Source organism: Hypomesus transpacificus, chromosome 14 (genome assembly GCF_021917145.1).
Source record: "Hypomesus transpacificus isolate Combined female chromosome 14, fHypTra1, whole genome shotgun sequence".
Lineage (NCBI taxonomy): Eukaryota > Metazoa > Chordata > Actinopteri > Osmeriformes > Osmeridae > Hypomesus > Hypomesus transpacificus.
In genome coordinates this window covers 3,953,751-3,979,314 of record NC_061073.1, presented here as the reverse complement: position 1 = coordinate 3,979,314, position 25,564 = coordinate 3,953,751, and the positions used below count along the sequence as shown (strand labels likewise).

General features: G+C 45.7%; 2 protein-coding genes across 2 annotated transcripts; both read right to left on the bottom strand.

Annotated features, from left to right (window-relative positions):
- Nucleotides 1-1,473: 1,473 nt before the first annotated feature.
- On the bottom strand, nucleotides 1,474-12,932 carry mpped2 (metallophosphoesterase domain containing 2b). Its single transcript, XM_047034338.1, has 7 exons — nucleotides 12,657-12,932; nucleotides 11,393-11,701; nucleotides 9,387-9,568; nucleotides 8,804-9,029; nucleotides 3,265-3,380; nucleotides 3,025-3,138; nucleotides 1,474-2,704 (listed from the first exon to the last, which is right to left on the bottom strand). Exons 2-7 carry the CDS (start codon nucleotides 11,524-11,526, stop codon nucleotides 2,595-2,597), a joined length of 882 nt encoding a protein of 293 aa, XP_046890294.1. The 5' UTR covers nucleotides 11,527-11,701; nucleotides 12,657-12,932; the 3' UTR covers nucleotides 1,474-2,594.
- Nucleotides 12,933-18,651: 5,719 nt separating this feature from the next.
- selenoo1 (selenoprotein O1) lies at nucleotides 18,652-24,065 on the bottom strand. The gene is made up of 9 exons (XM_047034583.1): nucleotides 23,331-24,065; nucleotides 22,965-23,168; nucleotides 22,700-22,877; nucleotides 22,156-22,286; nucleotides 21,595-21,872; nucleotides 21,307-21,472; nucleotides 20,880-21,065; nucleotides 20,444-20,600; nucleotides 18,652-20,297 (listed from the first exon to the last, which is right to left on the bottom strand). The coding sequence occupies exons 1-9, from the start codon at nucleotides 23,879-23,881 to the stop codon at nucleotides 20,055-20,057; spliced, it is 2,094 nt and encodes a 697-aa protein (XP_046890539.1). The 5' UTR covers nucleotides 23,882-24,065; the 3' UTR covers nucleotides 18,652-20,054.
- Between the last annotated feature and the right edge of the window lie 1,499 nt (nucleotides 24,066-25,564).

The window sequence follows — 25,564 nt, the reverse complement described above, 5'->3', positions numbered from 1 at the left end:
ACACTGTGTTGAAGAAATTCAACACAGTGAAAATATATTGTAAATTTGCTTTCATTGACCTTCTTGTGGTCACCTGGCCCATAAGTGACTTACTAAACCTACCTGTTTCTGTTCAGTCAGACCATGGCTCACCGTCTTCTTCCTGTGGGAGTGATGACGGTGATGGTGATGATGATGATGGTTCCCCTCTTCCATCTCAGGGTGAATGCCAGATATATCTCCTCTTTCTTTATCTCTACCACTCCTCTCTCTCTCTACCTCTGTCTCTCTTTTTCTCTCTATCACTTTCACACTTTAACCCACGAGTCGAATACCAGAGAGGGAGAGATGCCTGATTGATCCTTTCCCACGCGCCTCTCAGTCCATCACATCTGATCTCTCCCGGAGGATTTGGGGTCTGTGATGAGGTCACTTGTGTGGTCAACCAGAGTGGCGGTACGTCCTCCGTTTAAACCCGGAGGTGGAGCGTCGATGGATGGGTAGAAGGAGAGACTGGTTCCCTGAGGTTGCTGGAAGTCTCAGATTCATGGTTACAATTGGCACGAATCTTCTCCAACAATCACAAAAACGGCTTATTTAGAAGTTTCAAGATTAACTTATTCCAAGGGGTACACCTTTCTTTCAGAAAACGACATCTTCAACCTGAACCACGCGCCATCAGCTGAGTCTTCAAGTAGTTTTATTGCCATCACAGACATAATCAACTCATAGCGGACTCACTTATACAATCATAATTGAGATTCAGAAAGTGTCTGATCAAATGTACTTGCACGCATTGTCCATTCATTGACCGAGTACAGGCCATCCATCTTCCATCAGAAACCGGAGGAAAGCTCTCTGTTTTTATGAAAATGATCACGTCAGCTGATTTACCAAGTGCTTGCAGTAGATTTAAAACAAGCACCGCTTTCTGTCCCCTGACGAGTAGTTCTCGAGGAAACTTCTCGGAACGAATCGACTGCCATCTACTGTCAAGAAAATATACTACCGGCTGTTTCAGTAATAGGACACAACCAGAGGGGATTTCTGCCTGTGGCCAAAAGGTGGCGTTATTGTCAATAGTTCATTAGAGAGCTACTGTCCCGTAGATCTTGGAACATCCTGGTACCCTGTCTCTCTCTTTGCCTTTTTCCACAATCCACATCGTGATGGATGTAGTGCGACCCCAAGCAGACCACAGGATGACATGAAAGAGAGGGAGGAGACAAAAGATGCTACAATGAGTAGAGAAGAGGTTGAAGGATGAGGTATCTGGTAGTGAGAGGAACATGGGAGCATAGGAACTATCATCCAACCATCTTCAGACATCTAACTACATTCATCACTAATTGTGGGTTTACATTTAGTGATTTAGCAGACGCTCTTATCCAGAGCGTCTGCTGAATACTGAGCGGGGTTTGCTCACAAATATTTAAAACATGTAGAATCTAGTGATTAGTGAGGTCTGAATCAAACAGGACAGAAGCACACCAATTCAATCAGTAAAAATCTTGCAATTTTATTTGCATATAAAGTCAACTAAATTCATCACAATAAAAAAAGATGTTTCAAAAACCAGGAAACTAAACAGGCATTTACAATGACAGAGAGGACGACCAATGGCAACTTCTTTTTTTGTGCTAGCAAGATTGCTTTTTCACACAGTGCAATAACTTGGGAAGAAACAAATCAATAAAAGAAAATTTAGAGAGTTTTCCAACCGTGCTTGGACAAGTATTCAACATACAAGTCAGCTGGTGTTAGTTGAACACAGATATCAAATCTGAAAACAAAGTTAAATGCTATAATCTGATTTAGTATTAACGTTGAGAGACAACCCTTCAAGCATGGCTTCGCTGGCTTCTAGATCTGAGAAGATTGGTCAGGTGCAACATTACAAAATTATAACTCAATAACTTAGAAGTTAATGGCCAGATGCATGTTCTATTATCGACATACAGGCTTGTATGAGGTGAGGCATGTCTGATGAGAGTACCTTTCCCAGGCAGAGTAGCTGCCTACCAGTCTAACTAACAGCTTATACTGCAAGTACCATGTCTTTATAAGACAGCTTAATAATGGTGTGAGCTGGAGGCACCACGCCAGAACAGCATCCCTGCTGGTAGACCAAGCTATAGCACCTGGCAGAAGGGATGATGATTATAAGGGTACATCAAATGGACCTGGCAATGCTAACAAAGTGGAAATATAGTTAACCCCTTGTTTGGCAGCCTGATTTCAGCTGGCACTTACCAAGTATTTACTCAGTCATTTGCTTTTTACATTGGTCAATTCAACTACTAGGTAAAACATTTTTTACAAATTGCAAAGAAACCAAAATTGTATCTGTGCCATCGTCTGACAAATTACCATTCCTCGATATCATTCCTGAGTAAATACATGGTTGGAGAAGACTGTAAAACCAAGCATTACTGAAACAGCTGTAATATTCACAAAGCTCCGATCGTCAATCAGCATAACCTCCACAGACCAGTATTATCATGCATGTATCTTACAAGCAGGTTTACAAAAAAAGACAAATATCTTGTAGATATACCATTGAGTACAAGTCTTCATCTGATATAAAAATGCTGGTTTGGTGCGCCGTGTTGAGGCTAGGGGTTGGGCAGGTCGAACACAATGGGGGGGTTGGTAGGCTGGTAGCTGACTGTACAGGTTGAGGAGTTGATGAAGGTTGTGCATCCGTCCGTCATAATGCCATACCCTGGGAGGAAGAAAGACAGCGGAATCTGACCTAAACTGATAGTACGGGGTGTGCAGCTTTATTTACAGTCATTCCAGATAACGTGAATAAAAAGATGGGTGCGTGCAGACACACAGACAGGTGGGCCCACACAAACCCACACGGACACAGATACACACATGCCCGATGGACACACACAGGCATGCCAACACACAAAGACAGACACACACAGAAACAAATGCTCACACAGACAAAGGCATGCACACACAGCTCCAGATCCCCACAGCCTGTGCAGAGGTTCATCATGCTGCTCTCTAGTTGTGTGTGGGACCAGTGCTAACCTTCATGTATCCCTCCGAAGGCGTGGAGTTTGGGCTGGACTCTGTGCTGCACCGTGTTCAGCAGCTCCACGCAGCCCACCCTCTGCAGCTCCTTAGGGACCCAGTCCCTGAACCCTGCAACACACACACACACTGTAACCCAAACCTGAACGGAACACTGCGTGTGAGTGCTTCTACGTGCATGTGTGTGTCTGAGAGTGTGTGTGCTTCTATGTGCAGATGCGTACGTGTGTGCCTTACCAAGAGGAGGCCCATGGGTCATAAGGATGTCGATGTCCTCTGGAACTTGGTTCCACTTGTCCAGCAGAGACTGGCCTCGAGACAGGTTGAAGCCCCAGCCGTTGAACCACGGCGTCCTGAACACACACACGTTTTATTTAGGAAGATTGAAGAAAAAAAAACATACGATTCCAATCCAATGTCTGTCACACAAAAAAGATAGACACTGTTAAAATGGGCAAAGAGAGACAGAAAATAGTCAGAGATTTATTGTCATGTGCACAGTATCCCACAGGGTCTTTCTGAACAATTACATTCTTGTGACATGACAAACGACATAGTGGCATAAAAAGGAAAGTATATACAAGAGACAGAGAAATAAATTGAAATATCAAGAAAGAGAGGGAGCACACTTGGGAGAAATTATGGATGTCCCACGTGCTTATGTTAATCACAATCAATATATCAGCTACTTGTTGAAATATTCTATTTTACAACACTTCTAAATATGTGTTCCTATTTAACCAATACTGTGCAGCAATGACTGTCATGTTGTTACCGGTGGTCAGGCCTAAAATACATTTTGGGGGATGAGGGAAAGCCTTCTACGGGTCGGGTGGAGACTGGTATTGGGGTCCAGGAAACCAATACACTTGAACTTAGGGTCTAGATTCTAAGACTCCTGATATGGTAAGCCGTCCTGAAGTACTGTGGCTGCCATATCCAAGATAATGATCCCTGATTGAATAACGAACACCTGTTGGCTGTTTGTTATCTTTGTTTTCTGTTGTCACTATACATTCCGTTCTCTGACCTTGATGCCTCAGAGAGACATGTTTGAACCGCCATGTCTGAACCGGTTATATTTGTTGTTGAGGTGTTAGTTAACTCTCTCCAATTAGCTGGTTGTGTACTCCTTAAACACCCAGAACTTGAACCTAAAGTTACATTGTATCGTGGAGACAGGCAACAATTTCTCCCTTAAGAGACAAAGAGAGACAGTAAGAAAGAGTAATAAAGACAGAGGAAGTTCGTCGGTTGGATGACATGGACAGTGATTGTGTCTCTGCCCAGACTGAGGGGGACTGGCAGAGGGTGAAGGTCAGCCTAGCTGGGGGCAAACTGATGAAGCTGTCAACGTCAATGAGAAGGAGCATTTTAGTAAGAGTTGTACATCCCCCCCAGAACTGACTTGCTGACACACACACACACACACCCACACACACACACACCACCCTAGTCTATAATGGGGGAGGGGCAGTCAGGGGAGAAGGACAGCCCCTCCCCTCTCCCTCCCCCCTTTCTCTCTATCACTCCTCCCTCCATCTCCCCTCTGACAGGCAGACAAGAGTCATTACAGACCTGCAGCCACCCCTGTCTGTCTGGATCTGATCAGCTGTCACACACACACCTGATCTGTGCCAGATCAGGTGTGTGCGGGCTAGGTGTGTGTCATTGTCCTTGTCTGCTGAACCTGACTGTGAACACAGACAGACACGGAGCAGACGGCCTGACCTCTCCCAGCCTCCACACCGGAGTGCAGCCTCCTACAGAGGCCAGCCAGCTCTCACACCCTGCCAGACTAATGGACCGCCTGGCTCACAGCGAGGCCAACTACTCCCTCTGGTCGGCTCTAACAGGACTAGAGAACTCCTCAAATATTTATCTGGTGTAGGACTGAGGAGAGAAGAGGAGAAGAAAAAAGAGGAGAGGAAGACCGAGGGATGTCCTGACCAGTGTGTTCTCAGTGCCTCTATGGGCAGCTTTAACACTACTACAGCAGATGAGTAACAGCCAGTCATCCACAACCACAGCCCCCCTTCCCCCTACACCTCAGGACCCTGCCCTGGCCCACACATGGGACCCCCCCCCCCCCCCCCCCCCCCCCCCCAAGCACCACCACCACCATTTCCAGAAGGCCACAGTTATCCAAACCCTCTATTCATTCACAACCTGCATATTCAAGCTTACACGTGTGTGGATTTGCATGTGTGTGCACATTATAATTAGTGGGCTGTACACAGCATCCGTGGCCTTAGACGACCCTGCTTGGTAAATAATGAGTCATTGGTATTCATGGTGCTGGAGACCAGGGAGCTGATTTCACAGGTCGTTAGGTGGAGGTGATAGACCACCACATCACAACCACCTCATTAGAACACTTATGATCTGTAATGTCGAGAAGTCTCTGCAATACAAACACTTCCCATAAACCATGCAGGGAATGCTGGGTAATGTAGTCATAAGTACTGTTGGCAGGCTGGGTATGGTTTTGGCAACATCAGAACTGTGGGTTTATTTCCCACAGGGAAGGGGGAGGGGCATAGCCCCCAAAACACTTCCTCCTGTGGGTGTAAACATACTAAAGGGGAACACTGAAATACAGCTATGCACTTCAGATCCTTGGTTTACTGCTGTACTTGCTATGTGCAATATTTGTATGTGGCTTGGGATAACGGATAAAAACGGATAAAAGCATTTCCTAAATAAATAAATCCCCTTCCCTTCCCCAACATAGAAACATTTGATGTTTGGGACTGAGCTAGCTACAGTACACAGCAGGAGGCAGTCACCATTATGCAGCGGTTTCCATGACAACAAGGAAGGACCAGGCCTTGCAGACTTTCTCCTGATATGACCCAAGGGCATCACATGACCTGGGTGTGCTGGGGTCACATGACCCATGTGTGGCAGCTGCTGTAAGAGGATTAGAGGAAGTCTTTGTCGACAGCCAGACGACTTCTGCCTACCCACTACACACTACCACTAGTACACTCCTCACCCTACATACTAACACTAGCTACTGTACTACAGTGCTCAAGTCAGAGACAAAAACACATATAGCCTTACACAGTCAGGCCCAGACACAGATCAAGACCCAGACCCCCAGCCTACTGTCCATCTAGGGTCTTCGTACTAGTTCCAGGTGGTTCACTCTAACAGTCAGGACACACTGCTCTGTTGCTGGTTAAGGACCGTGGAAAAACGTTTTCAGGGTGTGTTTGTGGTGTTAAGATGTGGAATCCATGAATTAAGCAGTATCACACCAGAGGGAGGGCTGCGATACTGAAGCAGCATGAATGATTTGGTCATAGGTACGAGGCCTCAGTCAGGGTGCCCCAAATATTGTTTAATACAACAGTTCTACAAGCTCCATTTATTGTTAACAGTTGTAAGAGACAACAGATTTTGATTTGTTTATTTAAATCATTTGGCTACGCTAACAGTTCCACAACTAGACAGGGAACACTGTTGCCATGCAACACAAACATTTTTCTGCACAATTACTTACTACTTTTTGTTTAGGTCTACATGTTACCGCAGGTCAGATAATTTGCATCATGTATAATTCTCAAATGTTGATATGTATAAACTAAAACTATGTTCATCTTTGCGGTGCAAAGTTTGTTACATTCTAAGATAACAATTGTTGATGTAATTAATGGTTGTTAGAGCACCTGTGAAGCAAGTGATATTTGTTCAGTTAAAAGTTCCAGAGCTGTTATACTGTATATCAGCTCGTTGAATGCCTCTTGTCAAATCAAATTACTTTGTCGGAACTAACTGTTGTACAAATTATGTTATAAAGCGCTAACCATGCCACCTTTAATAGTGATGCCAGGTCTGAGAGCAGTGTGGAGGGTCTGGTGCAGGAAAGTGCTGGCAGCCAGTCCTTACAGCAGGTCAAGGTCAGAGCCTTTGAAGGAGCCAGACTCAGGGACAGACAGGGGGGGACCACAGGCAGGGCAGCCGGGCCCAGGGTCAGGCCTGAATGACCTCTTTGTGGGGGTTGGAGGAGGTTGTTCTGCAGGATCACTGGGCCTGTGGGAATGTGTGTGTGTGTGTGTGTGTGTGTGTGTGCGTGTGCGTGTGAGTGTGATGAAAGGCTCTATGTGTGATGTAGGGCTGTGTGCGTGTGATTTCGTAGTGAATGTGTGTGATGTAGGGCAGTGTGTGTGTGATGTAGGGCTGTGTGTGTGTGTGGTGATGTAGGGCTGTGTGTGTGTGTGTGATGTAGGGTTGTGTCTGTGTGATGCAGGGCTGTGTGTGTGGGTCGCGGGAGCAAGTTCACACGGGTGTTCTGAGACTAGTCTCTCCCTGGGGAGGGCAGAGGTCAGGGTCTCAGGTTTGATCCTCACACCAGACAAAAGGACCAGGATGTGTCGGAACAAAGGCCACTTCCTGTAGGACGGAGGGCGGCTGGGAACATCACCACGGCAACGGTGGACAACCCAAGATCTCTGACAGACCTCCCATCATGCCTTACTCGCACACACACACCTACCTCTCCAGCACCCCAGCCCAAAATAATCTTTTTATTCAGTCCTGACTGAGTGAAAAGCCTGTGATTCTGGATCTTATTGTTGCTTTTTTCTCCCAGTCTGCATTGTAAGACATTCCAGCAGCACCAGGAGGATCTTGGTGTTTCTTTGAAGCGGAAAATACATGATTAAACTTGGTTAGAGGGAGCTGCTGCTTCAAAGCAGGGTTTACCACTGGAGTTGAGGGTAGTCGGGTTCTGAAGAGGACTACCCAGGGCCAGGGACTACAGATAACTACGAGGGATGGGTTCTGTACAGAACTAACCAGGATTGGGTTCTGCAGAGAACTACCAGTGCTGGGTTCTGCAGAGAACCTAGGGCTTGGAAGCACAGAATCCTACCATCACAAAAAGAGAACAACAGACAGGCAGGGTAATGGCAGACAAATAGGCAAGCGGTCAGGGAGGCAGCAAGGTAGACAGGCAGGGACAATGGAGTAGTGGTTCACAGAGCATCATGTGATAAGAGGACTGAGCAGACCTCTGAAAAGAGGTCAGACAGAAAAGGAAAAGTGTTTGTGTGTGAGTGAGTGTGTGTAAGAGAGAGAAAACAAGAGACAGTCATACAGCCAGGAAAGAGGCCAGGCAGAGGTCAGACAGAAACACAATGTCGGGATTCCCTGGGCTTTCAACAGAGCCCTGCTGTGCTCTACTCTACTCCCCAGTCACCTATACATGAAGCACTGAGCCAGGACCAGGACTGGAGGATGAGGGGTCCTGTAGAGGTAGACCACCAGCACCCCACGCTGTGCCCCTGTTGACATACTGTAACTATCTGCAGCAGAGCACTGTGATTCCATGCCTCGTGTCTCTATACCACAGCCCGCTGTCTGGGTCTGGAGAGGAGAGGAAGACCTGACTGAACCTGAACTTCTGTAAAAAGATAGGTGACACCTGTCAGAACAAATCCCCTCCTACCTCCACAAGCGCATCAGAGCAGTCATGGGTGAGGACAGAGACTTAGTCACCACTATGAAGCCTTATCACGTAGCAGCTAGATATCTAAAACACCCATCACCATAGCAGACGAGACCCACACACCCCAGATCCTCAACACATACCACCAGAGTGTAACATAACACCCACCACCACCTGTTCACTCATCCCCCTGTTCTAGAACCCCCTGACCCAGAACCCCATGCTCCAGAACTCTGACACAATCCCCTGCTCTTAGAACCCTCTGCTTGGAACCCTAACTCAACCCCATGCTCCAAAACCCTGAGGTAGCTGTCTCGTTACCATGGCGAGCCATAGATCCGGAACCCCTTGACGGTGACCTCTGAGTCCTGGAGGTAGATGCAGTTGGTGAGGAGCGCCTGGACATCATCAAAGTCCTCTGGACGCAGCTTGGACACAGAGGGGAACCGGTAGTAATCCTGCTTCACCAGCTCCGACATGAAATCCTTATCAAACGTCAGCTCGTGGTTCCCTGCTATCACCACCTTGAACTCATACGGCAGACTTCCTGTGGAGGGGAGGGGAGATGAGATGAGGGGGGGGAGAGATGGGGAAAGGTGGACAGTGGGGGTGAAAAGTAGAGAGGGGGGAGAGAGAGAGAGAGAGAGAGAGTATAAAGGGAAAGAAAGACAGAGACAGAAAGAGGAGAGAGGTGAGTGAGCGAGCGAGCGGGAGAGAGACAGATGCAGAAGATGATGCAGAGGATGATAACATTAGCTGTTACATACGCAATAAAACTGAAGTTGTGTATCTATGCAATAAAAAGAGGCACGATGCGGGAAGCAATAAAGTACAGCGCGTATGTAATGCAACGACATATGTGTGTCGTAAAACAGGGCACAGTAACGTGATGAGTCGTGTTTACCTAGCCAGTCGTTGAACTTCTTCACCTCCGAGGGCAGTCCCAGCTCGGTGAAGTCTCCAGTGTGCAAGAGAACGTCTCCATAGGGCATCTGCATGCCATCCGTCCGCGAGTGCGTGTCCGACACGCACACGAAGCGAGTGTGACCAGAGGGCTTGGGGGCGTCGTAGGGAATGGGCTCCACCCTGGCAACAACAATATAACAAATTGAACAGTACACCTATACACAGTTTATGTAAATGTATGTACTGTATTTATATGTATATATGTAAATATATGGTCTTTATCTGTGTAGATGGGAGCATGGGAGGACAGAAAGGAGACGTTGAAAATGAGAGATTAAAGACGACGGTAAAGAAAGAACTAGATCACTTCAGAGATCAAAAATAAAAGCACTGACAACTTGCTGACACATTTCCATCAATCAGGCCTGCACAATTCGCCTCAAAGCTAATCTGAACCGTCAGCCCTCTGGCCATCACAGATCTGGAGATTACAGAGCTTAATGCACACCCGCTGCAGGGTTTCTTATGCATGGAGTGTTAAAGCAAAGAAGCAAAGAAGGATATTTAACCAGCTATGCTAAAAGCAATGGAAGCTTTATACAAAACTTACGTGACTACACTAATACATGGCACAACCCTACACGACACAGTACACAGCCTACACAACACGGTCTACACAACACAGTACTCAACCTACACAACACAGTCTACACAACACAGCCCTTCATGGCACAACACCAATCTACACAGCACAACCCTTTAGAACACAGGCCTACTTGTGGCCAGGCTTGTGTCGTTGCTAAGGAGACATCTGTCCTGTGTAAGAGACAGACTCAGACTGTCTGAGCAGGTGGGGCAGCATGGTTAATGTTAGACTGGTTGACCACACTAGAGGGATGGCCAGGCCAAGCTTCTTATTAAAAGAGGCCAGTATGACATCTGGCCAATACCTTTGTCTGCTACAGTGTGCGGCGGCGGTTAGGTAAAGACCCATGTCAGACTCACAAGGGCACCTGCTCTCTCGCGCTCACTCTCTCTCACTCTCTCTCACTCTCTCTCTCTCTCTCACTCTCACTCTCACTCTCACTCTCTATCACTCTCTCTCACACACACACACACACTCTCTCTCTCACACACACACACCCTCTCACTCTCTCACACCCTATCACTCTCTCTCACACACACACACACACTCTCTCTCTCACACACACACACCCTCTCACTCTCTCACACCCTCTCACTCTCTGTCTCACACTCTCGCTCTGGCTCGCTCTGGCTTACTCTATGCAACCCCTTATTGCAGACTACTGATCAGGAGTCAATAAGCCTGTAACAGACAGATGACTGACCTCTGACTCAGCTGCTGTTAAAGACCTCATAAAGCCAGATGACCTGTGACCCCTCTTAATTTAACAACGTGGAACGTGCCCTCATACAGGGAACCTTAAACAAACCCCTCTATAAAGGTCCAAACTAACCCCTCTGTAGGGTTCAAACTAAAGTCCATGAAGATGTGTCAGGGGAAAGACTGCGGTCTTCACTGTTTGTTTGTCTTTGTATTGACCAGAGAAGCTAGCAGAAACAGATTGGGACTCTAGAAGTGATTGGGCAGACAGATGTCCAATCACTTGCTTTTGTTTAGAGTCTGCCAATCCGTCAATTAATTGCATCAATAGTTCTATTCTAGGCATTGTTGCTTTATCAGGTCAGTGGAAGCTTCAGGCTGCCAGTCTGGGGTGAGTGTGTGTGTGTGTGTGTGTGTGTGTGTGTTTGTAGGCTGCCAGTATGGGGTACATGTGTGTTTGTGCAGGCTGCCAGAATGGGTTGCCCTCAGCTCTGCCTCCAAACCCCCAGTCTAACATCTACCACTCTAACTAGATCTGAAGATAATTGTTTTTTAAAGGTTCAATGACAACTAGATAGGGTTCACCTAAACTAAGTACAGCAGGTTGCTTTGAATAGAATAATCTGCTGAATGACTGCAGATGAAAGCAGTGTACTCACATGTGGACGTGCGGGGGCTGGAACCTGCTCTGGTTGATGTTGTAGTGAGTGAATGCCTGCGTGGGGTTGGAGCTGTACTCATCCACTGCTACAGTCACCTTGCCTCCCTGCGAGGGGGGGTTCCTGTGTGCCATGGCTGCTCTGGCCGCTCGGGCATGGGACACGGACACCTCGGCTCCTCACCAGGTTAGACAGGACCCTTCCAGCACCCTGGCATGCTTCAGAGCTCACACACACACTCTCAAAACACACACAGCCTGTCTTTGTCTCTCTTATGCACACACACGTACTGGGACTCCTGATGACCCGCTACAAACAAAAAACGGAGAGAGGAAATAAGAGGTCAAATTCAGTTCGGTTTTGTTCTTATATTTTGGTAAAAACAAATGTCAGAGGTTAGGCCACGTTTACAATATCTGCAAATCACTAATTTCTTAATAAACGTTCCTAAATGATCAAAAACGCACAAAAGATGTCCATAGCACAATGTGTCGCAGTAGAAAGGCTTTATATTGCTACAGAACACATTCAAAGACAACACCTTTCATTTCGACATGTATTTGCTGCCATTGGATGAACAGCCGCCAAGAAAGTGCTTGTAAAATGTACGTAAAAAAAAATACTATATTAGTTAACCAACAGCAATTACTTACGATTGGGTCACAAATCTGTAAACTGCAATACATTCCTGATATATTTTACACTGATAACAAATGCTGATTGACCGTTACAATGTAACGATGTGTAGGTTACGTAGTTCCGCTGTTACAGCATGGAATTCCTGACCTTTGACCACAATAGTTTGTGAAGAACTTGAGACAATATCTAGATTTGTTGAAAATATTTAAGATCGACGAGACAACTAACATTAGCAAGTTATTCTCAAACAACAGCTAGACTATACCTTAATCAGTCTGCTTGGCGGTAAAAGATAAATAAACTACAAATATGTTTCAGGCAGCATGCTCATATATTCAAAATTGTGCAGGGCTACAAAGACCTTTCTCCACAGTAAATGGAGAATTCAACATCTGACATCGACATTTCAAGACGGCGTTCTTCCTAGTAGGCTACAGTAATGGAAATGTCGAACAATTTACATAGAGGTCCAATACAACGTTTCCGTATTAACTTGAGATAAACGCTCTCTCATCGCTTCAAGTAAAATATCAGAATGAAATATATTGCTTCATTAACCTACACTCTGCATAATCGTATGTATCTTTACGTCTCGTAAATGACAAGACAGCCACCTCTAACCCACCGCTTTGTGCCTCGCAATTTTTTCCCAGCGATTTTCTTGCCAAACGGGAGGCGAATATCTTGTCCTCCGGCCGATGTGCTCCTGGTTAGCGGTATGTTTAGTCAGAAATGTTGTTTCGTAGATATTGTTGAAAATCTGAAGGGGCTTCGAAGGTTGAGGTCGTGGCTTTCAGGGCAGAACCTTCGACCCTTCGAGACCCCGTCGTCTGGCTCTTGAGGAAATGCGACAGACAGGAGCGGCGAGATAGGCAGGGAGCCTCGATGTGGTAGCAAGAGGAGGGGGGAACCCGGGAGAGCAGTGCAGTGTGCGATGACTGCCACCGGGGTCAGGGAGCATGCTCTACAGGAGCACGAGGTGTGTGACTACTGGTCGGAATTCCTCTGTATTTCGTCTCGAATCAAACAAATTTTTACTTAGTGTTTATGTGACTGAGTGTCACTGAGACAAAAGCTCGACTCTAGCAATGTCGTTTTGTGAGTGTGTGTGTGTGTGCGTGTGTGTGCGCGCGCGCGTGCGTGCGTGCGTGGGTGTGTTCTCCGTATTCCAGTATTGGTCAGACTGAGGGACAGACTGAGGGAGCTCCTTGGCAACCATTTGGCTGTGCCAAGTAACTTTACAGGATTTTCTGTGCACATAAATCCGTGCTCTTTCACAAAGCTGAGATGTGTTCAAGGTGGAGACAGTTGTGTGGCACAACTTGTGCCAATCTAACAACCAGAAATTGCACCCAGAACCTTTCATCAGTCACAACCACCTACATTTACGCCAAGAGGACATCATCATGGTCAATATCATCACTATGGCGGGTTCCAAACCACCTCTGCAGGAGTCTAACCAATTTATTTTCACGACAAAGTAGTGAACTCCAACCCCGTTTCTAGAATGCTTTGTCCAGAGGGCTCATAACCTGTTTGGATTTGCAACACCAAAAACAGACCAAACCAGTGTTCTATGACATCAATTGTTTCATAATGTCCTCTGACCATCGATTATTTCATAAATACTAGAAGGCTGGAAGTGTATGGATCTGGAGGTATAAAAACTCAACATGTTGGAGTGAACAGGTCGCACTTTCTAAACCTGTTGTCTCAAACGTAGCTCTGTCATACACAGTGGTGTCATGAAGTAGAGGGAAAACTGAGTAAATCCACCAAGCACTTCCTCCTTCCAAGAATCACTGCTGATCATTGATCATTGTGGGCGTGCAGCGTATGCATGACAATCAAGGAGACTATACCACGGGTTGTATATAAACGCTTCTACAGATGCCAGCCCCAGTGACTAGACTGGCCTGGCTGAACACCTCTCATCTTCACGACCCTCTCCTAACTAATGATGTGAACAGATCCATAAGGACAGAAAGTGATCAATAGGCTTTCTGCTGGCGAAGTGGAGTAAAGAGAGACTTCACTGGTGTAGTGGAGGGAAGAGGGAAGAGAGGAGAGGAAAGGAGAGGAGGTGTAGGAGAGGAGAAAAGTGTTCTTGGGAAGGTGTTCTTAAAAGATGGAGGAGGAAGATGAAGCGGAAGGAGGCAGAAGGGGGAGGTGGAAGAGAGGAAACGAGATTGGCAGTTGAGGAGAAACCAGAGGAGCAGAAAGGGAGGCTGGCAAGGTAAGAGGAGGCGTGGCTTGATGGTAAATACATCTCACGTCCCTAGCAACAGTTATCTACTTGGGAATGAGGTCACAAGGACCCAGCCCTGCTATTTTCATAACCTCACTGACCTCTCTTTCACCTTTGACACCCCCGTGCCCGCCCCCCCCCCCCCCCCCCCCCCCCCCCCTCACATCCAATAGAAACACCCACAACAATAATGCAGAATAACATCTCTATACAAGATTTACTGGCAATTGATATCTAAGATATTATTTGTCTTATTGTATCTAGGACTCGTTTCACCCCAACAACATCTGATATCACTGTTTCTGCATGAATGGTTCAGATATCCCTGCTGTTCAGTGTCAGGGCTAAACAGATGGAATCAATATTCTTATAGCAGCACATTTGTTGGTCATGACACTTTTTCAAACCAGAACAAAGTCTGTCTGAAGTGGGCCCCTCTTGTTACAGATCCATGCCTATTTACAATTACATTTAATAATTTAGCAGACGTTCTTATCCAGAGCGACTTCCAGTAAGTACAGGGACATTCTCTCCAGGCATGTAGGGAGAAGTGCCTTACCCAAGGAGACAACGTCATTTGGCAGGGCCAGGAATCGAACCGGCAACCTTCTGATTACCAGCCCGATTCCCTAACCACTCAGCCACCTCACTCCCTATTGTTTTCGTTTGATCATGGTCTTTTAAAAGTTTACATTAAAAACTAGAACTATCTGTTTAAGCATTCAAATCATGGAGGTATCACTCGCAAAATACAAATGTTGTATGTTGTATATCATAACACGTACCCATGTAGGTGTTTGTGTGTGATATGTGATAGAGATGGAATCAACCTTGAATGTTCTAAGAAAATGCAGGACTAAGGCTTTTTATTCTTTCTTCAGAAAGCCATTTCTTTTTGTGGTGACGCATCTGGCGACGAGTGTGGTGTGCTGGTAAATGTAGTATTGATCTTGTAAAGATCACCCACCATGTCATCTCCTTGTCCCCCAAGTCGACTTGCACTGGGCACACAATCTTTTCACAGTGTGTGTGTGTGCATGTGTGTTGGGGATTAAGTGAGCGATTACCCGGTAGTTAGACTGCACTAGAGAGCTATAGGTCATTCATTTTTATGAAGATGTCATTTAAGACAACCTCCGGCTGGCTTGCCTGTCACACCTCTTTTTCTCCCTCGTCTGTCTCATCAACCTCCAGTACATCTCCTTTGTCTCCTCCCCCACCCCTCCACCCACCCTGTCTTCCAACACCCACCTTTCTTTCCAGTCCTCTTTCACCAACCACCCCTCTTCCTTGCCCACACACATCCCCTCCACCCATCTCTCCTTACAATCCTCCTTCACTCCTCCACCCATATCTGCTCCTGATCCCACTTTGCCCCTCCAACCATCTCTCCTCCTCGTCCACCCACCTCTCCTCCTCATCCACCCCTCCGTCCACCCCTATACCCACCTCTCCTTTCCTTCTCCTCCAGTGGGGTGAGATGGAGTTTGATGGAGTGAAGCGGGTCGAGTTGGAGCAGGGGAGAGTAGGGAGGCAGTTCAGAGGGTGGGTGACAGGGGTGAGGGATGGGGTATAGTCCTTAAGATGGACTAGCCGTCTGCTGAGACTAGAGGCTGGAGGTGTCACATATGCACAGGTTCTTTGATGAAGACAGGCATGTCTTCTAAGAGAGCAGAACCAGGCTTGGGCTTGATTAAAAGCCAATACAATGTATTTTGATGGACTGTAACTGTTTGTGTGTTTGTGTGTGTGACAGAGGCCTATTGACCTAACCAAGGTGTAAAGTGGTACTACAGTATATAGAACAATATATTGGCTTTCTTAGAGATATTTGATTTGTTTGTCTCAAAATAACATGGCAGTTGTACTTTAAAACCTAGGGTTGCTTTCACCTGCCTTTGACATTTTCCACGCAGGCATTTAACATATTACTTCCATGGCTGTGTCTTGACTAATTAATTAAATAAATAATAAATGATGAAAATAAATGTATTCCACTCCTCCCTGTCCTCAGTTGCCCTTCCCAGAGGGCTCTGCTCTACAACCCACCTGGTGTGATGTTGAGCAGAGGAAGAGGAAGGAACCCTGCCCTCCATGAGTACTAATTAGTCCCAAAGACTCGTTAATGGAATCAATTCTAATGAGACTGAATTATAATAGGGGCTGGGTGGGGGGCGCAAGGAGAGATCTGTCAGCAGGGGTAGCAGCTGTTTCCCAGCATGTGTGTGTGAGCTTGGCCATGAGTGTGTTTGTGTGTGTGACAGAATGTGCTTGTTAGCATGTGTGTGCAGTTAGGCCTCTAGAACACCTCAACTTCTTCAGACAGATCTACTTGACTACCGCCTGGCCGTTAAGACTGAATCTGCTGTAGTAACCTACGCTACATGACCCTCCACAGACAAATGAGCTGGGCCAGCGTGAATGAGTCTTTTGGTGTTTTGCTGTTATAGAAATGGCCACTCTTTCTTGTGAGTGGTCCTCTTTTGGCATTGGCAAGCCTTTTGTCTGGATTGTATCCATTCTCATTTGTCTGGCCTGGTGTGGTGTCTTTTTTGTTTTTAGATGCAAGGAGCAATTACGAAATGTAGTAGGCTACAAGTGATTTTAAAACAGCGCCTGTTGGGGACGACTTCCTCTCATGCCAGCATAAATGTCTCACATGGTCCATTAAAGAGTTCTCTTTTGTTCTTGCAAGTGCGGTAATGCGGTAGTGTTTTGGATTTAGATGTAGGCTATTCCTCGTTATCATCCATGTCACACCACCTCTTTATAATTCAGTCAGTTCAGAGCACATTTTGCATCCATATTTATAGACTGGGTCTGAACTAGGGCCATGAAAGGAAAAGAAGCGTGAAACTCATCTGGTTATCAGGGATTTTACGATCCCTCGCTGCTGATGTGAAATTGAATACCAATGATTGCGCTCCTGAAGGCCCTTGTTTCGACCGCAGCAGTACTGTGGCAAGGTAATGCAGCAGTCTTTCTGTCTGCCGATCCAGTAGCCTACTTTAATAGCTTTCAAATCGTTGTCATCCCCGTGCTCTATAATTCACACCACGAGCTTAAACGTCCATGGTTCAAAGAGACGCATATCGCTGCAGTAAGCCTCAACAAATCTGGCTACACTGGACGCATCTTTGAAATACATATTAGAGAACGTGCCGCCATTAAAATTCATGGGAGAGATGCTGTTTTAATTCATGCAATGTGCAGCGCGGGAACAGCATAATAGGCAGTATATTTACATGCACGGGCGTTTATACCGTGTGCCAGTGTGGGCTGTGATGCAGAGAAATGACACATAATGAGGATTTAACTCAACGGGCTTCAGAGAGATTGATTCCTTAGAGAGCAGTCAGGGATATATGACTGTCTGTTAGGATTGATGTAGCCGTCCTAGCCGCACCAGACCATGTCTGTCTGACAGCCAGCAGCACCGTCTCATCTTGCCTCCTCTGAGATATTATCCTGATCTTGAGAAAAAGTGGGAGAAAAGGGAGCAAACCAAATTGCCTCTCAAATCTCACCAAATATCCAGGATGGAGCATAGAAACAAACAAAACTAGATTGCAAAAAGGTCACAAACAAGATTAGTTTGATTTGTCTTCATAAATCAGTGAGCGACCCGCACCATTGCAAGTCATAGGCTATACCATACATACACGTTGAATATTGCCTATAGGCTACGTTATGCAGATAATATGTCTGGAATATGAGGACTGGCTACGACAAGGAAGCAGAAAGAAACAAAGACTGACAAGAATAATGAATGGGCTACAGCAGAGGATGATCTTCTTGGCCGTGCAGTAAACTCAGGTACACTTCCGTTTCTCTTGCACTCAACCCTACATTAACACCTGTAGGCGTACCCCCACCACAAACAAGTAATACAAAACCTGACCTTATGGAATGTATTAGTGAATATATACATAACAATTAAATCATGGTTGTCAGGTATAGGCTAATGGACGATTTTGCTGCAGTTCAGAAGTCAAGGTGCAGTACCGAGGGATTTTTGAATCAACATTGCCATCTGTTGGCCTTGTCTCTAACTGCCTTATGACCAGATGCCTGTTGTATGAATCTCTGATTTAACAAGGGAATATACACTTCCAAAAACATGTTACGGGCAGAAGCTTTTCAATTATTTTTGTTGAATATTCCTTTGGAAAACAGGGATATAAAAAAGTTTGACAGGTGAGGTCTGTCAAATACTGTAACAGCTGTTGACGCAATAACTTTGCTCTGACTAAACTCAGATATTGAAGTGCGACAAACATCCTCTAAATGACAGGAAAAAAAAAAAGTACTGTAGGCAACATTCACACATGCAGGTGTTGTGTGTTTGAACACATCAAATAAGAAAGGCCAAAAAAGGCTATGGTATCTTTATTACCTGCTTGATTTATGTACAGAGGAAGCTCTCAAAAGATTTTAAAAAATCACAATATGTCCAGAAGAAAACTATCTGTACATCTCAGGTCCTGGATTCAAGTTAAAATTGATTGATTATAGACAGAAATATTGGTCTTTAATGGGACATTGATTTTGTAGTGAGAAGAACTGCTGTGACTAATGTGACAATCAGAAACTTTTCTTCACCATGACGCAAGGACAGTAAATAGTTCACAGTCCTTATTTGATGCATCCTATATTTCTAGCTGGACACCAAATGGGAAGACTGATTGTATCTTTTTCCTGGATACATTTCTGTTTTAGACACAAGAGAAACAGAAGACAAAATCCACTACATTTAAATCAGGATAATTCTTTGCTAAAATCAGTTTCTAAATCCGATTCTAGGCCAACAGTAAACATAGTAATCATAGAAATAATAAACCAATTAAGGTTTCATACTGGCATAGATTAGATTACAGGGATTACAGAAGGATAGTTTCAAAGCTTCCCAAATGCTTTTTCCCATGACTGCTTGAGCAACATTGGTGGTTCCTATGTCGTGGTCAAGTTGTCATGATGAGGCTGAGGGGTCATTGTCCACTTATGTTGATTGGATGCTATGATTATCTACCTCAAAGCTCGTTTTTCAACTCTGGATGAGTGTACCACATCAGTTTTGTGCCTAAATTTTCAAATGTGAATGTAAATAAATGCTGCTGGGACCCCTCTAAAACAACATGTATCTTGGTTAGGGTTATTATGGTTATTTTGTACTCTAGTAGCGATGTGCGTATTAAGTTAGATGCGGCTCATTCACATTCCATTGCTGATACACACACACCCACACGTGCATTCACACGAATGCACGAATTAGCATTCAGACAAAGCATTCAGACACACACTTTGGTGCATGTTAAGGCTCCTCTCACTAGTCTGTCAGCCTCAGACGGGTCACAATAGGACTGGGCATCTGAGCCGTCATTATTAACCAGTCAGACATGCTGCAGAGAGGAGGCTATGTTCAGGGTTAAAGCTCTACTCACACACTGTAACATCACTGTAATAGCACTAATGTCATCATACAGTTTGCCACTTGGCTTCTTGTAGTGTCTCAACTCAAATGAATACATTAAATGTGGAACATTAGCATATTCTGATATGAGCAGGGCTTTACCTCTGAATACATTTCCACTCGGTCAGCACTGCAGACTGGTTGACATAGGAGTACCTTACACATGTTGCCTTCTCTGACTATTCCCACCGACGTTCGAGAGAGAGAGAGAGAGAGAGAGAGAGAGAATAGAGAGAATAGACTTAGGGGAGGAAGAAAGGAATCTCTCCTTCACGCCATCAGGTAAGCAAACAGTCAGGAAAGCATTATGAAGATCAGGTGACACAGATTTCACTGGCCCAAACAGGGGGCTTGCTATCATAGGGAACAGGCAATCTAGCTTCTGCTGATGTCCCTGCTCTGTGCTCCCCTTCCTCTTCTCCTTCTCCCTCTCTCCCTTCATCCCTCTCCCCCTGCTCCTCCGCTCCCCCTCGGCCCACCCAGTCAGGCTGTAACAGTCCCGGCAGGGAACAGAACGGCTTCTCCAGAACCTTCAGTACCCGCTGGACCTAGAGAGAGGGAGAAATAGAGAGAGATGCGGCAGAAGACAGGGAGGAAAGGACATGCACATATAAATATGGAAAGAGGAAACATTTATGGGTGACACAATGGCCGCAGCTTCAATCCATGGTTAGATAAAACATAGGATGCTGACCTCTGAAAAGTCTCCATTCTCTGCCGCCTCTATTGCATTCTGGGCAATGTAGTTTCGGAGTACCACACGGGGGTTGGTGCTGTCCATCACCCTCACTCTCTCCTCGTGCAGGGCTGGTACATCGCTCTGGCCCTCACACTCTCTGGCCAGCCGCTTCCTGAGAACAAGGAAAGAGAGAGAGACAACAGTGAGGTACTGAGGGAGGCATTGTTCTGTCATCAAGACCAGGGAGAATGCCTGATCGCTTATACTAGTCTCTCCTAGGCTTTTGTAATTTGCGTCGCCATTTCTTTCAGATTTACTTCATGAATACACAAGGCTGCTTTCTAACCCCCAATCTATATCTTCTACTCAATCTCCTTTTTCGCTCCATCGCTTTTTACCTTCCTCGCACATCTCTATCCCATTTTCCCCTCTATAACTTCCGTCCCTCTACCTGTAGCTAGTGATCCAACGACCCCAGTCTTCAGCCTGCTGGACCCTCAGCTCCTCCTGGCTGGTCCCCATCAGATCCTTCAGTCTGCTCAGCTTCTCCAGCTGCCGAGACACAGTCCTTCTGTCGGAGATCATCTGGAACAGAGATGGGTTGCTCTGAGCCATAGACAGCAGCATGGCCAGTTCACTAGGAGAAGAATGGGTTGGAGAGGAGAAAGGGTCAGTAAATACTTGTCACAAGTATTTTCCAACTTCAAAATTAAAAGTCACAACTTTTCATAGACGTGTTCACATATGATAAAGGGAATTTACCGTAGGGGATTTTATGGTTACATTTTTAAATGAATGTCCACAGACCAAGCACTCAAATGTACATGCTACTATTGGTTCTAGCAAACCAGCTCATATCAGTGGTGCCTGATTCTCACCGTGGGTCCATGCTGGGCTTATTGGCAGCCTTGAGCTCCTCCAGGGAAGTGCACTGCTGGAGCAGGAGCTCTGTGGCCTGTCTGACCAGACCCTCCTCGCCCTCTTCTCCTTCCGCAGGGCAGGAGATCTGACTTAGGCTGCGGAAGGTGTTAGTGAAATCTGCACCTACAAAGGAAGACACATTTACATAATCACACCAACAGCACAGCTCAAAAGCTTCAGAACAAACGGACCACAAATACTTTCGAGTTTGCCACCTATGGATGTGACCCAGGTGATTCGCCTACCGGTGTTCTGCATGGTCTGCAGCAGATCTGTGACCAGCATCTCATCCTCCGGCTCCTCCTTCCTCAGCAGGCCCAGCTTCCTCTTCATGATTTCCATGTAGAAGTTGTTGTAGAGGGGCAGGTACTCCTCCAGAACAGCCACAGCCCGCTCCGGAGGCAGGTCAGGGGCCAGAGCCTCACCCAGGCGGGCCAGGTTCCATCTGCAGATGGCCGGCTGGGCTTGATAGGTGTAGCGGCCAGAGTTATCCGAAGCGTTGCAGATGAAGTCTGGATCAAACCTGGGGCACAGGTAACAGACAATAAACGGACAGCCTGACCATAGATTTTTTTTTATGGAACTGCTAAAGGAAACGCAAACCAAGGACAACTAGAAACACAGGTTGGCTGATGACCTGGAAGGCTAGTCCATGTTTATGAGGTAGATATATGTAGGCCTGCTTTTCAAACGCCACATGAAAATGGGACGGAACTCTCAATGTGACTCCACTGGTCAAATAAAGGAGAGCAGATGGAGGTAATTTTCCCATTTAGTTGAAATGTAACCATAACGGTTTGTCTGACCTGTCCATGAAGCCATAGGGTCCATAATCCAGGGTGAGGCCCAGGATGCTCATGTTGTCTGTGTTGAGTACTCCATGACAGAAGCCCACACTCTGCCACTGAGCAACAAGCCTGGCTGTGCGCAGCATTACCTGCACCACACCAACACGCACACAGTCACACACAAGAACAGAGCAAGAAACACGATGATGAAAATATCCTTGAATGGATTTTTTTTCATTTCTGTTCATGAGGACTGTGAATGAACACAAAGCAACTGCATTTCCTAAAAACTTTGGCCAGCTAATGAGGACATAGCAAGTCACTGTAGACAGACTTTTGCAGTGTCAGCTTTGACTTAGCAGAGGATTAAGAGGATAATAATAGAATTATTTCCTGGTCAATGGGAGAGTGCTCCAGCCTTCATTAAGATTAATAATTCCTCTATGTTAGGAGAGTTAGTTGAGAACTACCATCTACATACACAGATAATTAATATATACACAATACTAATACTTATTTCAAATGATTGTATTTGCTCCCATAATCATCCACAGCAGTATACCTCTCTGAAGAATGCCACATTCCTATCTAGTCTGTCTGGGTGGTTCTGCTGTATCTCTGGGTAGAAGGTCTGGATGACATAGTCCAGCATCTGGCCACGGATCTCCTCATGGCCGTAGCTGGGTCCCTGTCGGCCCGTGTTCTCATCAGCCTGCTTGAAGATCTCAAAGGAACCAAACCTTATACCGAAACAGAGCGTTAGGAAGTCAAACATACGTAAACAGACGGACATCCAGGCAGGCCGACAGACAGAGGTTGAATCTGACCTGATGAAGGTGGGAGCGATGCGGAGCACCACAGAGCATTTCTCATGGCGAGCATTCCCACTGTAGTAGACATCCCTGATGACACGGCTGTCCGAGGTGACCAGCGATCCTGCTCGTGTGGTGGGAATCCCCAGGAAAAACACTGCCTCGCTGCACAGGAACTCTCTGATGCTGGAGCGCAGCACTTTGCGACCATCCGCTTGCCTTTGAAGAAAAGTGTGGTGGAGATGGAAAATAGTTTGTTTAAACTATGGAAATAAATAACATATGGAAATAACACAGTAGGCATGGATACAACTTTTCCAAAACAAGGGCATCGAGTTGACTAGCGAAATCTGTAATTAAATGTGTCAGAGGTTGTGTAACCTGGAAAAAGGCGTCAATCCAGCTCCCTTGACCTGGATCTCCCAGCGCCCACTGGGGTTCTCTTTCAGCAGCTCGGGGTCCTGATCTGCTGGAGCTTTCACCTCACCCAAGTAGCAGGCCGCTCCGTCACCCAGTTGTCCGGCAAACTGTCCAAACTGGTGCCCGCAGTAGCAGTGCGCTGCAGGCTCGGATCCAGGCATTATCTTGGAACCGCTCAAGTATTCTGGGCCGAGCGGATCATTCATAACTTCCTCGCCATTGAGTCCGAGCAAAGCTAAAGCATCGTTGGATACGGCCACAAATGTGGGCTTAACCAGAGGCTGGGGCTGTACTCTGGAGAAACATGCCCCTTTTACCTGTTTCACACCAGGTTCTTCAGACGGATCTAGAGGAAGTTTTTTGAGAGCGACATTGTCAAACTCGAGGCGTTCGAGGGGTGAACGACAGATCGCCATGCCCATGTTGTGCATCCCGACAGTGGAAAAGTATTTGATAACAACTCCGCAGCGAATACTATTAGGCCGTAGCAATCGAAGACCTAAAGCAGCCATTCAATAAAGGCCATGGATAATTTAGTCTTAAATCCTCAGGAATCCCACCACGCGTATTGTTTCATAACTCAAATCTATGTGCAGCAGCGGATGTTTTCCGTCAATAGGTGCAACTTTGTTATTGGCCCTACCGGAAACGAAGAATAAACCGGAACTTAACTCGTACAATGTGATAGAAAAGCCAGAGCCTGTTTACGGAGAGCCCCATTGTACCGAATTGTGTTGCAGTTCCACCAGAGTTCCACTGGGAGTAATCGCAGTCGAGTGCAAAATGAATGGGAGTCTATGGAGCTAAACGGCTAAATGTGTCTCTTTCACATGATTGTCGTTGAGAAATCTCAGATTTTATTGTAGTTTTTGCATGTTCTTTCGATTTCTTACGGGGTAAGTCGTTGTTGCCCATAACACGCTACCATTCTGCTAACGAATGCTGATTGGTCAGTGAAGGACTGACTACGACCAGAGATCCTGCTTGATGGCATCCAAAGCAGAACCAGAATGTCAGAGCATTAGCAACATTAGCAACAACATTAGCAAACCAAAACTCTTTCTAGCATGTGTATTGACAGGGAGAGCCTCCCCTGTCAGCTGTGTTGTCGATGTCTCGAGAAAAAAGTGGAAGTAACCAGAGCTTGCCGTCAAGCAGTATCTCGGGCCGTACAATGTGTATGACGTCAATGACATTGTTATTATTTTTGAACAGAAAGGCGACTTTAAAAAATGTATAACCCAGCGGTATAACCCAGCGGTGTGTTTTCTTTTTGCATCCCATTTCGAATTCAGAATTCAAAATTACTAGACAAAAAATGATATCCTGAGGATTTTGATTATTACACATTCTCTGGTAGAGCCAAAACTGGACGAAACAACGAGGCATAGATGGTAAGGTTCATAACAACCAGCAATTGAGCTACATTAGACTAAAGCATATTATGTAGTATATCTTTAATTCAAAAGTTGTATATTTCAATACAGAACTCGCGGTTCAATATTTGGCTTTTTAACAAGGACAATACAGGGGTGGGAGAGAGACAATATAGACATTCATACAGTTCTCCATCAACATTAAAACTTTAACACTTGGGGTTTGAGATACAGGTGTCTGATGGATGTAAACCAAGGGTATGAAAGACATGATTGGATACTTTTGAGTTCTTGGAATGTTTGTCTCTAGAATATTGAGAATAAACTGTTAAGAGGTTAAATGTCTGATTTTGTTAATTAACCAACCATCAGACGGTGTTCATCAAAGTAGTTAAAATATTGTCAAACCCATGCCACAAGTAAACATTTAAAGGTGTCCCACTACTCTGGTTTCATTAACCATGCTCCCAATATATTTATCCAGTTTGTGAATGAAAAGCACGCGTTGAGAAAGGGGGAATTAATGTATTATTTGGGGTCTACAAGCCAATTTCATTGACCAGCAATAGCAACATTTTATCTGATTAAAATCCATTCATAAGTGAAACCCTCTTATAACAAGTGTTTTGCAAGAGAAAGGCTTTCTCAAGTCATACTGTACACCAGGAGGACGGAACTGGTCCTAACCAGAACATGGACACATCCAGATCGGGTTTGAGATCTTAAAGAAACAACCTACATAAATGTTATTCTAGAGACCAGTCATCAAACATACAGGCATATCAGGTATTGGGTAAATCTGGACTACTGCAACGCAGT